The sequence below is a fragment of the Armigeres subalbatus genome, chromosome 3 (assembly GCF_024139115.2).
Source record: "Armigeres subalbatus isolate Guangzhou_Male chromosome 3, GZ_Asu_2, whole genome shotgun sequence".
Classification (NCBI taxonomy): Eukaryota; Metazoa; Arthropoda; class Insecta; order Diptera; family Culicidae; genus Armigeres; species Armigeres subalbatus.
This window is the reverse complement of record NC_085141.1, coordinates 289,605,718-289,620,453: the sequence shown is the minus strand read 5'-3', so window position 1 is coordinate 289,620,453 and position 14,736 is coordinate 289,605,718. Positions and strand designations below refer to the sequence as shown.

The window sequence follows — 14,736 nt, the reverse complement described above, 5'->3', positions numbered from 1 at the left end:
TGAATGGCGATATGGCAGACAACGGTGGCGGTATGGTAATGAACCTAGGAGCACGCGCGCAGGACATGCGACTTCAGGCTCCGAATCTCCAGGAAATCCAGGAGGAGATCGGTCGGCTGAAAACAACAAAGCCCCTGGAGTTGACCAACCACCAGGAGAGCTGTTTAAACACGGTGGTGAAGCACTGGCTCGAGCGCTGCACTGGGTGATTACCAAGGTTTGGGAGGATGAGGTTCTGCCGCAGGAGTGGATGGAAGGTGTCGTGTCCCATCTACAAAAGGGCGATAAGCTGGATTGTAGCAACTACCGCGCAATCACATTGCTGAACGCCGCCTACAAGGTACTCTCCCAAATTTTATGCCGTCGACTAACACCAATTGCAAGAGAGTTCGTGGGGCAGTACCAGGCGGGATTTATGGGTGAACGCTCTACCACAGACCAGGTGTTCGCCATACGTCAGGTATTGCAGAAATGCCGTGAATACAACGTGCCCACACATCATCTATTTATCGACTTCAAAGCCGCATATGATACAATCGATCGGGACCAGCTATGGCAGCTAATGCACGAAAACGGATTTCCGGATAAACTGATACGGTTGATCAAGGCGACGATGGATCGGGTGATGTGCGTAGTTCGAGTTTCAGGAACAGTCCCGAGTCCCTTCGAAACCCGTAAAGGGATACGGCAAGGCGATGGTCTTTCGTGTCTGCTATTCAACATCGCTTTGGAGGGAGTAATACGAAGGGCAGGGATTGACACGAGTGGTACGATTTTCACGAAGTCCGTCCAGTTATTTGGTTTCGCCGACGACATTGATATCATGGCACGTAACTTTGAGAGGATGGAGGAAGCCTACATCAGACTGAAAAGCGAAGCTAAACGGATTGGACTAGTCATCAACACGTCGAAGACGAAGTACATGATAGGAAGAGGCTCAAGAGAGGTCAATGTGAGCCACCCACCACGAGTTTCTATCGGTGGTGACGAAATCGAGGTGGTTGAAGAATTCGTGTACTTGGGCTCACTGGTGACCGCCGATAACGATACCAGCAGAGAAATTCGGAGACGCATAGTGGCTGGAAATCGTACGTACTTTGGACTCCGCAAGACGCTTCGATCGAATAGAGTTCGCCGCCGTACCAAACTGACTATCTACAAAACGCTTATAAGACCGGTAGTTCTCTACGGACACGAGACCTGGACGATGCTCGTGGAGGACCAACGCGCACTGGGAGTCTTCGAAAGGAAAGTGTTGCGTACCATCTATGGTGGGTTGCAGATGGCGGACGGTACGTGGAGGAGGCGAATGAACCACGAGTTGCATCAGAGAAGACTGCGGTGGGCCGGGCACGTAGCCAGAATGTCGGACAGTAATCCGGTAAAAATGGTTCTCGACAACGATCCGACGGGAACAAGAAGGCGAGGTGCACAGCGGGCAAGGTGGATCGATCAGGTGGAGGACGACTTGCGGACCCTCCGCAGACTGCGTGGTTGGCGAAGTGCAGCCATGAACCGAGCTGAATGGAGAAGTCTTTTATGTGCAGCACAGGCCACTCCGGCCTTAGTCTGATGATAAATAAATAAAGATCTGGTCCGTTGTCGAGCGGCCGTCAACGAAGCCGGCTTGATAACTTTCCACGAACTCATTCACTAATGGTGACAGACGACGGAAGATGATCTGGGATATCACTTTGTAGGCGGAATAAGGGATGGTGATCGCTCGAAAGTTCTCACACTCCTGCTTGTCGCCTTTCATGTAGATGGGGCATATAACGCCTTCCTTCCACTCCTCCGGTAGCTGTTCAGTTTCCCAGATTCTGACTATCAATTTGTGCTGGCAAGGGGCTAGCTTTTCCGAGCCCATCTTGATGAGCTCAGCTCCGATACCATCCTTACCAGCTGCTTTATTGGTCTTTAGCTGTTGGATGGCATCCTTAACTTCCCTCAAGGTGGGGCCTGGTTGGTTTCCATCGTCCGTTGAACTGACGTAGTCATCTCCTTCGCTATCTTGACTTTTACTGCCTGTACTCTCAGCGCCATTCAAATGTTCCTCGTAGTGCTGCTTCCACCTTTCGATCACCACACATTCGTCCGTCAAGATGCTCCCATCCTTATCCCGGCACATTTCGGCTCGCGGCACGAAGCCTTTGCGGGATGCGTTGAGCTTCAGATAGAACTTGCGTGTTTCTTGAGAACTCCGCTTCCGTCTATAACGTTCCACGTTCTGCGAACGCCCGCGCTGCTTCCTTCTCCTCCAGAATCTTTCTGCACTCTTCGTCAAACCAATCGTTCCGTCGACTTCGTCCCATATACCTGACGTTGTTCTCCGCTGCGTCGTTAATGGCTGCTTTGACTGTGTTCCAGCAGTTCTCAAGGGGGGCCCCATCGAGCTCATCCTCTTCCGGCAACGATGCCTCGAGATACTGCGCGTATGCAGTGGCGACATCAGATTCCTTAAGTCGCTCAAGGTCGTACCACGGCGGTCGTCGGTACCGAACATTGTTGATGACGCATAGTTTTGGGCGCAGTTTAACCATCACCAGATAGTGGTCAGAGTCGATGTTAGCGCCACGATATGTCCTGACGTCGATAATGTCGGAGAAGTGCCGTCCATCAATCAGAACGTGGTCGATTTGTGATTCTGTCTGCAGTGGTGATCTCCAGGTGTACCGATACGGGAGGCTGTGTTGGAAGTAGGTGCTGCGAATGGCCATATTCTTGGAGGCGGCAAAATCAATTAGTCGTAGGCCGTTTTCGTTCGTCAGCCGATGAGCGCTGAACTTCCCAATAGTCGGTCTAAACTTCTCCTCTTGGCCAACCTGAGCGTTCAAATCTCCTATGATGATTTTGATGTTGTGGCTTGAGCAGCTGTCGTACTCACGTTCCAGATGCGCGTAGAATGCGTCCTTATCATCATCAGTGCTTCCGGAGAGTGGGCTATGGACGTTGATTATGCTGAAGTTGAAGAACCGGCCTTTGATCCTCAACCTGCACATTCTTTCATTGATCGGCCACCACCCGATCACGCGCCTTTGCATATCGCCGTGCATATATTAGTGCGAATGTCGGAAGAAAGAAAAGCGAAAGCAATATTCAACAGAGATCCAGATAGAGGCCAGCGACTTCGTGGAAACTGACCGTACTGCATTATCCGACTTCGTGCTAGCCAAGATTTATTTTTAATCATTTAATTTAATAATTTATTAATAAACTAGCTGACCCGTTGAACTTCGTCTCGCCTAAAATTAATTAGTTAGCACAAACATTTATTTTGTATACAAATATTAAACATCGATATGTTTCGATTCCATTTGGCAGAGCAACGTCAAAACTTCTTTTTTTCCTACATGCCAAATTTATTTATTTATTTCACTTTGTCTTCAGCTATGACTGTACAGACTAATTAAAACTTACATATCTAGTTGTCCTAATAACAAACATTTAAAATAAACTCTCGCGCTTAGTTTCATAGGGGCGTAACTGTATTGATCGATTTCTCTTAATCGATTTTATATTTTGTTAATAACTCATTTGTTTCAAAAGTTACAACCGTGATTATTTATTCTGGTGCAAGATACAATCATCCTTTATCACACCAAACCATTAAAGCATTGACAAACTAGCGCAATTCGGTACAATAATAACAAGAAAACATCGACGAAGAGAAATCGATCAATACAGTTACGCCCCTATGAAACTAAGCGCAAGAACTCTACTCACATTGAAATCAAAGCCTTCAACAGCGTTCAGAAGCGCAAAACATCTCTCAAGCGGGTCAGACCGCATCGTGCTTTCGTGCTGTGCGGTTCTTTCTCTCTTTGCGGAAGGAAGTTTTTAATACTACCCGAAGCTATTTTAATTTCAACGGTGCTTCTTAGCGCTATTTCTACCCACTGATCCCGTTACGATCTTTGCAAGGACCCGTGCCTTCGTTTTACGTTGGACCCGTTTGCGGAAGTAAAATTCCGACAAGCGGTGGTAATCCTGCAGGGACACCGTTCTGGGAAAAAACCTCTTAGAAGGTCACGTCTCCACGCTCAGCAATGAGCATTAATAAAAACAAGAGGAAGGGGGAGTCTCTGAATTCTCCACTTCCTTCAAAGAAACAAGGTTTCAAGACCGTCCTGCCCAAGCGCGGAAAAAATAGAAGGAAGCTGGAGACTTCAGATATTCCTTCTAAATCTAACGTTGACATTATTTCTTCTCCCATCGAACTGAGCAATCAGTTCGATTTGATTAATAACGAATTTGAGGAAATCGAATCTACCTCTAGCCCAGGTGATTCGATTCATGAGAAGAAACAACGGATTCCGCCAATTGTGGTATCTGTTTCCGAGTTTTTTGGCTTTCGGAATGAAATCTTGAGTAACCTTCGGGGGATCAAGGTTTCATTTCAGATTGCTAGGAAGGGTGACTGCCGCGTTTTGCCGGGATCCTTTGACGATCGCAAACGTCTTCTCCAGTATTTAACTGAGAAGCGCCATAAATTCTTCACATACGACGACAAAACTGAGCGATTGTTCAAAGTCGTCTTGAAAGGTCTGCCCAGTGATGACAAATCACTGGATGAGATTAAAATTGAAATTTCTGAATTACTTGGATTTTCACCAGTCCAAGTAATTAAGATGAAAAAGAAATCCCACTCTGGTACTTCCCAAAGGGTATTTCTCAAGCATTTTATTAAGTTCACTTTAACAAAAATGAACTGAATAATATGAAAGTTTGGAAAAGGCCTGCATTGTGCCCCATGTTCGTGTTACATGGGAACATTTCCGCAAGCCTGGGGGAAATTTCCAAAAACCCACTCAGTGCAGTGAGTACTACAAGTGGGGTCACGGAACCAAACATTGCCACATGGATGCTAAATGCATGATTTGTGGTGGAACCTCTCACGCCAAGGACGCTTGTCCTGTGAGAGAAGATTCCAATAAATTTAAGTGTGCAAATTGTGGGGGTAATCATAAATCCAATTTCTGGGAATGCCCTTCACGCAAAAGTTTTGAATTCCCGTGCAAAATTGATGACGGAAATTCAATCGGATCCCAGATTCGACGGGTAGAAATTTTTCAAACGCTCAAATTTCGAAACCAGTTACCGGTCGAGCAATTCATACCCACCACAATTCACAAACAAATTTTGCCGCTCGCCAACGGGTAGCAAGCACTTCAGTAAATTCCAATTTTTCGAATGTACCTACGTATGCAAACATCGCTGCTGGTAGACAAAATTTCTCTTCTCAAAATGAGGTTTATACCCATGTCCCAACGGAAAATAACGGTCATGTTGCCGATTCAGGTAGCATGACTGCTTCCGATTTTGATTTTTTAACTGAACAATTGCATCACATGATTGATGCAATGTTCAAAGCAAATACCATTCCAGAAGCTGTCCAGGTTGGTATAAAGTACACACAAAGAATTGTTATCGGACTCCGTTTCAATGGATCCAAATGATTGTGTGAAAGTTCTAAATTGGAATGCCCGCTCTCTAAAGGGTAAGGAAGATGAATTATTCAACTTCCTAACAGTTCATAATGTGCATATTGCCATTATAACAGAAACCTATTTGAAACCAGGACTCTCCATTAAAAGAGATCCAAATTATTTTATCTACAGAAATGATCGTCTTGACAGCGCCTGTGGTGGGGTCGCCATTGTCATTAATAGACGTATCAAACATAAATTATTTTCTTCGTTTGAAACCAAAGTTTTTGAAACCTTGGGAGTTTCTGTTGAAACAAATTTTGGTCAATTTTCCTTCATTGCAGCCTATTTGCCTTTTCAATGCAATGGGCAGCAAAAGAATTTGTTGAAAGCTGATCTTCAAATTCTGACTCGCAACAAATCAAAATTCTTCGTAATTGGTGACTTCAATGCCAAACACCGTTCATGAAATAATGCTCAAAGCAATTCCAATGGTAAAATTTTATTTGAAGATTGTTCTGCGGGATATTATACTATTCAATATCCCAATGGACCAACTTGTTTTTCTTCCAGTCGAAATCCTTCTACAATTGATTTAGTTTTAACGGATTCAAGTCAGCTGTGTGGCCAATTGGTAACTCATGCTGACTTTGACTCTGATCACCTTCCTGTGACATTTGAAATCTAACAAGAAGCCATTTATAATCCAATCAGTTCTACTTTTAATTATCATATAGCTGATTGGGATTTATATAAAACGTATATCGATAGGAATTTTGATGTTGATATTCCTCTCGATACCAAAAGTGATATTGATAATGCTCTCGTATCTTTGACAAATTTAATTGTCGAAGCCAGAGGCATTGCAATTCCTAAATGCGAAATTAAATTCAACTCCATTATTATTGACGACGATCTTCAGCTACTGATCCGTCTTAAAATGTTTGGCGAAGGCAATACCAAAGAACTCGCGATCCCACATTAAAAGTTATTTGGCGAGATTTGCAAAATAAAATTAAAAACGTTTCGCTATTCTGAGAAATACCAACTTTGAGAATAATGTCTCGAAGTTGGATCCCAGTTCGAAACCCTTTTGGAAATTAACGAAAATTCTTAAAAACCTCAAAAGCCAATTCCAGCGCTTAAAGAGGGAAATAAAATTTTATTAACAAATGGCGAAAAGGCTCAAAAACTTGCTCAGCAGTTCGAGAGTGCCCATAATTTTAGTCTAGGTCTCACTAGTCCAATTGAGGATCAGGTTACACGAAGCTTCGAAGACATTCTCAACCAAGATAATGTTTTGACCCTTCGTTGGGAACTAATTTGGATGAAGTGAGATCTATTACTAGAAAATTTAAAAATATGAAAGCCCCGGGTGATGATGGTATTTTCTACATACTTATCAAAAACTTCCTGAGAGCTCTTTATCCTTTTTGGTTAATTTATTTAACAAATGTTTTCAATTGGCATACTTCCCAGATAAATGGAAAAACGCCAAAGTTGTTCCAATTTTGAAGCCGGACAAAAATCCAGCTGAGGCTTCTAGTTATCGCTTAATCAGTTTGCTTTCTTCAATAAGCAAACTGTTTGAAAAGATTATTTTAAATAGAATGATGGTTCATATTAATGACAATTCTATTTTTGCTGATGAGCAATTTGGTTTTCGCCATGGGCATTCAACCACTCATCAGTTATTAAGAGTTACGAACTTAATTCGGCTCAACAAATCTGAAGGATATTCGACTGGAGTTGCTCTTCTTGATATAGAGAAAGCATTTGATAGTGTTTGGCATGAAGGTTTGATTGTAAAATTGATGAATTTTAATTTTCCTCTGTACATTATTAAACTGATCCAAAATTATTTATCAGATCGCTCACTGCAGGTAAACTATCAGAATTCTAAATCTGATAGATTACCTGTTAAAGCTGGTGTTCCCCAAGGCAGCATACTGGGGCCCATATTGTATAACATTTTTACTTCTGATTTACCTGATTTACCACCAGGGTGTCAAAAATCTTTGTTTGCAGATGACACGGTCCTCTCAGCCAAAGGGCAAAGCCTTCGTGTCATTTGTAGTAGATTGCAAAAAAGTTTGAATGTTTTCTCCACTTACTTGCAAAATGGAAAATTTCCCGAATGCTTCCAAAACTCAGCTTATAATTTTCCCACATAAGCCGAGAGCTTCTTATTTGAAACCTTCTAGCAGACATATTGTCACTATGAATGGGGTTCCAATTAATTGGTCTAGCGAAGCTAAATATTTAGGACTTCTGCTAGATCAAAAATTAACTTTTAAAAATCACATTGAAGGCCTTCAAGCCAAATGTAACAAATATATTAAGTGTCTATATCCACTTATAAACAGAAAATCAAAACTTTGTCTTAAGAACAAACTTTTGATTTACAAACAAATTTTTAGACCAGCCATGTTGTATGCTGTGCCAATATGGACTAGTTGCTGCAATACCAGAAAGAAGGCACTTCAGAGGATTCAAAATAAAATTTTGAAAATGATTCTGAAGTTACCTCCGTGGTATAGTACCAATGAACTTCATAGAATTTCTAATATTGAGACATTGCAACAAATGTCCAACAAAATAATTTCGAATTTTAGACAAAAATCGTTGCAATCTTCTATTGCAACGATTAGCTCCTTGTACCCTTAGTATAAATTAGGTTAAGTTTAGTTTAAGTAGAAAACATTGTAATTCCTACATGGTTTAATTCAACTAGAGGAAATATCGTAACTGCCAGAGGCAATTGAAAAGTATTAATAATATCTAAAAGCGTAACATAGCAAATAAGGATGATAGTGTTAAGAAAACACGGAACACCTAGTCTAAGAGATAAATGCATGTATTAGATAATTAGCAAATAAAATTAGTTAAAAAAAAAAAAAAATCTCTCAAGCGGGTTGTTTTGTCCGAAGGTTGTACGATGGCGTGCAGTCCAAAACAGCAAACGCTGGCGGGAGCGGCGAGCAGGAACAAAATATTCACCTGCTGTAGAAGATCCGGACAGTCTATTCGGTTGCTGATTATGTCAAAGGCGAACATTGTTTGCAGAAATATGCGTCGTTTTCGTAGAGACTCCAATCGTATTAGCTGAAGCCGGTTTTCGTACGGGGGCGACCTTATTGGATTGTTCCACGGTAGTCGTCGTAAAGCGAAACGGAGGAAGCAACGTTTAACTCATCTAGTGATGTGCGTTTCTTGGTATGGTGCCCAGACTTGCACACCATATTCTAGAATACTTTGAACAAGCGAACAGTACAGTACCTTTAGCGCGTACACGTCACGAAACTCGGATGCGTTGCGACGAATGAAGCCGAGTACAGCGAAAGCCTTTTCGGTTGTCGTAGTAATATGCTCGTTGAAGTTTAGCTTGCTGTCCATTATTACGCCAAGGTCTTTGATGGATGATACTCGTTCCAATGTTGCATCGTTTACAGCGTATTCAAAACTCAGCTGCCTTCTACTTCTGGTAAAGCTTATAACCTTGCACTTCATTGTGTTCATTTCCATCCCGTTCGAAATACGCCAGTTAGCTATGGCCAGAGCTGTAAATATTCGATTATTTTTTATGAAGCCCATCGGCCTTCTTTGTCACTTCACTTCTAAACATATTCATATTCGGCTCTGCACCGTCAATTTTCAGAATGAATATGGGTCAGTGAGTACTTATTTGAATACCACAAATTATTAAATAATCGTAAAACTGAACACATTTTTGATGATTCAAATAAATACACGCATAGATCTAATCCCGACGTTTAATTGAGGGGCATTTTTAGCGCCAAATGTCAATACCGTGATGTGCCCTAATTTCGCGCGCGCCCTAACTTCGCGCATTATAAAATCATTTATTTTTTTCAATTTTTAGGTGCCAGTCAAAATTGAAAAATCTGGAGGATTACAAAATATCGTTGTTGTTGAATGTTTTTCACGAAAAAAATTGAAAAACAAACTTGGTTTAGTACACCAAATAAAATTATTTCAATTTGGTCCTCCCATCGACCGCCATATTTGTTTGTGCTTAGCACAGCGACGAAGAACATGACCCAAGTAAACAAATGATTTTACTGTATAAAACTGGCTACTTTCTGGAAATATTTGTATCCATTATGCTCTGTTGGATATGTTTACTCGTCATTACTATTGAAAAATGTGAAATTTTATGTATTTTCTGTTTATTTAGACTTCCGCTTTGTGCACGAAATTATGAGAGTATTTAGGGTGCCTTATTTCGTTTATTGTTGTTGGTCAGTTTCATTTGCAAAATTCTAATGAAACATAAGCAATATAATGCACAACACAGTTTTACACTAAATAGAACCCGAAGAGTTCATTCCCATACGCTTTTTATATAATTTTCAGGCGGATAACCACCGACATCGACTAATGTTGACTTGAAAAATCTTATAGATCAGTGCCTGCAATAGCTATCAAATCCAATGTATAAAATGATGCTAAAATGTGCGATGTGTAAAATGATGCTAAACTTAAGATAAAACTACAGCAGCTTTTTTGATATTGTATATAATATTGAAGATGTGTTGCATAAAACACATATTTGAAGATGTCCTATGTAAGAGATAGCGGAATTTAAGACTTTCTTTCAAGGCGTCTCGAAAATTAAAACTTTTTTATACACCAGCTAATTTAGCAGGGCAGTAAAGATTGCTCATACATACATATTTTTTCATAAAATATAATTTATATTTCAGAAGAAAACGATATTTTAGGAATTATGACTTGTGTCAACGTCAACTAAAATTCATGAAGTAAAATCTAAGTAATAAATTATAAACGGTCGAAATATAGGTACATAGCATTTCGACTAAAGAATGGGTCACTGACGGCTGTCTGATACCGTTATCTGTATATTTTGAACAATGGATGCATGCTTCTATTGGTCAATTGATTATATTTCATCAAACCAATAACGATATTCAATTCCAAACATGACCGAAGTTAGGAACACTTTTGCGCGAAATTAGGAACTACCTTTTTTTCTTGCGCGAAATAAAGAGCATACAACGGTCTCAGATTCATACCCCAATTTTTTTTAAATAGCGGCAAAATTTGCAAGTAACATTTTTTTGAGAACCTAGAATCCTTCTACTACGTGATGCAGTAGCAAATGTTTCCAAATGGCCATTACATGTTTTTTAATGAACGTTTTAACTTTGTCAGTTCTTAAGTGCGCGAAATTAGGGTACTTCACGGTATAATCAAGGCTAATTTTGTTTTTTTTCGCGCGCAGTTACCATACTCAGTGGTAATCAATTGAATGAATTTCTGAAGAAGTAAACTGAGTAAGTCATTCTATGTTTTGAATAATCGAAACACGAATGTCAAAATTCGGAGTGAATGTGCTTCATGAAAGTGAATATTTTATGCTCTGGCTATGGCATCGATGTATTGCTGTAGAGCAGCACAGTCAATCAGTGTACTAACTACACGGTAGATTTTCAAGTCATCGGCGTACATTAGGTGATGACAGCACAGACAGTAACTCAGGTCGTTGACAAACAGTATGAAAATCAGAGGCCCAAGGTGACTTCCTTGTGGAACACCGGAAGGTGTGGCGAAGTTTCATGACATGAGTTTCACGTAGGCAGATCTTCCAAATAAATAGGAGCGCAACCAGTTGAGAAGCCATGCTGGAAACCCTAACCGTTCGAGCTTTCTTATAGTTAAATCGTGAGGCGCTTTGTCAAAAGCTTGGGAGAAATCCACGTAAACACTGTCGACCTGGCAACGTTTGTCCAAGCAGGAGTTGAGCGTGCTAGTATACACCATTAAGTTAGTTGTGGTCGAACGGTTTTTTTTTACAAATCCGTGTTGGTATTGCGAAATTATAGGTCTCGCAACGGAGTACATCAAATCGTGGATCAAAAGCTCAAGCACCTTGGCAAGGCAACACAGAATGGAAATGGGATGATAGTTTTCGACGTCACGAATGTTTCCGACTTTGTGTATAGGAGTAACTGCTGTCAATTTCCACAGTTAATAAAAAGCAGCTTATCGAGCCAGATAGAAAAGCTTGCGGGCCGGTAATGAAGTATTTTTTCTTACACGCCGCGGGCCGTACGTTTGGCAATCCTTACTCCATCTTGGGGGTCGTACACTTATTACGTGAGCAATTTTTCTGGGGTTTTCAACCCCCTTCCCCATGTAAGATTTTTTTCATACAAATGATTTTTTATTTATATGGAGCGTAAGATATTGACCGACCCCCCCTCCCCCATAAGTGCTTACGTAATATGTGTACGGCCCCTTGGTTGCATTTTATATGGCTCGCCATACCAACAACCTGTTGGCTGTTGCCATTAATTTCTGAGCTATCCAGTTTTGACACCCGGCTGGAGGTTTTGGGAAATCAAAACGATTCCCAAGCAGTCTCTTCGCTCCGCTGTTGAAAAGATTTGTGAAGCGTTCTATGCTGCAACCGTGACCAGAAATCCAAGCGGCGATATGTTGTTCAGTTCGGCGGAGTTCAAAAATGAATCCGCCAACTACCTCCATGAGCTTTAGCACCACATGAAGGCCCTCATCAAGCTTATTGATCACTGCGACCCTACTTGGTGAATGTTCTTTCCTACAAACTCGATCCAGTCACCTGAACTATGATGTCAAATACAACGCTAAAGATTTTACATCGATGACTTTTGCATGAGCAAAATTCAAGCGACCACTTCTATTAAACGGTGGAACCATGTACCGGGTGCTGACGATATTTCCAGAGCGATCCATACGAACTTCGTTGTGTAAGCTTTCTCCAGATCACTGCCCTGCCGGAATATTTTCTGAAGCTGGATCGTTGCCATGACCTTCATACAACTATCGTTCAACGATGAGCTGTTTTCGAGATAGTCAAGATTTTCGGCACTTTGCCATACTGCTGAATGGTCTCTGTGTTATCCTCAACTTGTATTGAAATACAGTCAGTTGAAAAAGTGGGAGGCCTACGTGGACGAGTTTGGATTGATCCGCGCCGGTGGACGGTTACATAATGCTGATTTATCAAAACAAACATCCGCTATAAAACTCTGTTCAATACCATAATACGCTACTCTACGCTGGGCCTCAGTATATGTTGGAAGTTCGGTATCCTTGGCACTATAGAAATTTTGTTAGAGGCTTCTGTCATTAGTGCATTACCTTACTTACGTAACAAATCAAATAGACCCAGCAAACCATCACCGATCTTCCAGTTCTACGCGTTACTCTGACTCAACCTTCCTCCATCTGTGGTGTCTACTATTGCGGAACTATTCATCCATCTACATAGAACTCGTTTTGAAAGCCTCTGGTAGGCTGAAGGCTGTAGAAAATCGGCTACACCAGTTTGTCGTACGAGGATATGCTCACGCTTTTAGCTCAAGTACAAACCGGCCCCGATTCCCGTCCGGTAATACCACTGCCGTCAGAACCATACAACTTGCAAGCTCTAACATCTGATCTCTTCCAGATAGGTTCCAATCTCCAAGCTGTTCATAGATCAAACCTAAAAAACATTCATAAGTGCCGGCTCGATCACTGCGAGCAATCCCAGTGACATCTACAACAAATCTGGGCACGATTACCCGGAAAATCTGCAGCAATTGCAATTCAGGGCTGTACAAGGCTGCAAAACTTTAAACTCAATAACAACTCGTAGTGGTTCACATGTCCTTATTACTATCCTGAGGAGGTCATTAAAAGTATCTGTCAATGGATTTAAGAACTGGAACGGATTGCAAGCAAGGCTAGCAATTATGTCTGATGAAGAAATAACTTGTTTGAACAAATGCGCCTCTACCGACACAGTGGAAGTGGAAATGCTCAGCATGGCAGCATTTAGTGATACTCGATAATGAATCAGTGGATAGCAAAACTATGTTAAATACAGAAAAGACAGAAACACCGTCTTCGACCAGAGCATGAGACAACGGACAGGAGGCGTAACACACAGGTGATTGTCGTCGCTAATAGCACGGCTACGAAGCCCACTGTAATAAGTTTTGTTAAAGAAATTCTACGAAGCAAACAAAAAATTGAAATGTGATAATTAATTAAAAATACCAAAGCCAAATAATATAAAAAAAAAAATACATTTTCAATAAATGCGCTAATAGCATATAACAAATAATTTTTTTGCAGTGATACTTACAAGTTACACTGATGAGTCATTTTTCGAAAAACAAGACATCAACTGCAGAGAAAAACGCTAACTATTTCAAGTGTTTCGTTAGGCTGCCGGAATACAGTCCACTCTACTGAATATATCGAGTACAACTGACCTGCTCAACTAACTATCGTGGATAAACAAAGGATGAATAAACTTTATACTTCCCCGTACACTGCCATAGAATTTGATGACGGCATTGATCCTTAAAAAATAATACCACCCTCACACCAAATAGGAGATTTCCCATTTGTAACCACGTAAAAGAACTTCAAAGACAAAAATAAAGAAAATGATTCCGCGACGTCTGGGATGCAGAAGGTGACGTTATTTGCGTGCTGTTTGTTCTTCCTGCAGCACACTGACTACGCGATGAGACAGCGCGAGAAGAAATTAATATTGGAACAAAGACTGACTGCGAGCGATTGAGGGACATAAACAAATGCTCTGCATATTTTTTGCTCGAAAAATTTCATCGTGACGTAAAAATTCGTTTATGGTATTCTACGTGAGTGAAGTGAATTTGCAATTATCGAAACTATGGATCCCTTGCTCCGTGATAAGTTGCGTGAAACAGTGTACATATAATGAAAGCAATGGAACAGAAAATAACAGGGCTTGTAGCAAACATTATCACATTTCGAATAAAAAGTATTATATCAAGTCATCTTTAAATATCCTGAAGATAAGATTATTTGGAATGAATATTTTAAGCGGGTACAAAACAAACGTTTGTCTCAAGCTGATGCCCAAAATTTTACTTTCCCCATGTAAAGTCTAACTTTGGTGCTTATTTTCTAAAAAATATTTTTAGGTGCCTTGGTAAAAATAATTAGACTGCAAATAAACATTGAATATAAACTTGCAATTGATTAAAGTTTCTTTTATCTTGTACATCAATTTTTGCAATAGAACATTAATTAATTATTAACTAACATATAATACAAAATGGAAAAATAGGTGATACCAGCCCTGTAGTAGTTTTGGATTCCTTGCTCAAAAGAATATATTTAATAACAGCGTGAATACCAAATAAAGTATATACCGTCGAACGGGGTTACATTTGATTCCGAGGGCCATTAGAAATGTTTCATTTTCTAAAACATTAAAATTTAATGCTATCCAATTATAGTAATA

At 40.7% G+C, this 14,736-nt stretch overlaps 1 protein-coding gene across 2 annotated transcripts in view; it reads right to left on the bottom strand.

The window, feature by feature from the left end:
• The window catches only part of LOC134224793 (ubiquitin-protein ligase E3A), a 35,258-nt gene that overhangs the window by 19,833 nt on the left and 689 nt on the right, over positions 1 to 14,736 (bottom strand). Inside the window, exon 1 of one of the 2 annotated variants that reach the window (XM_062704374.1) lies at positions 13,585 to 13,733. The exons of the other annotated variant lie outside the window; for it this stretch is intronic. Within the exon in view, the coding sequence (XP_062560358.1) occupies positions 13,585 to 13,604 (20 nt within the window). The 5' untranslated portion in view covers positions 13,605 to 13,733. Of the gene's footprint in view, positions 1 to 13,584; positions 13,734 to 14,736 lie in introns of those variants that run through there. 2 annotated transcript variants of the gene reach the window in all.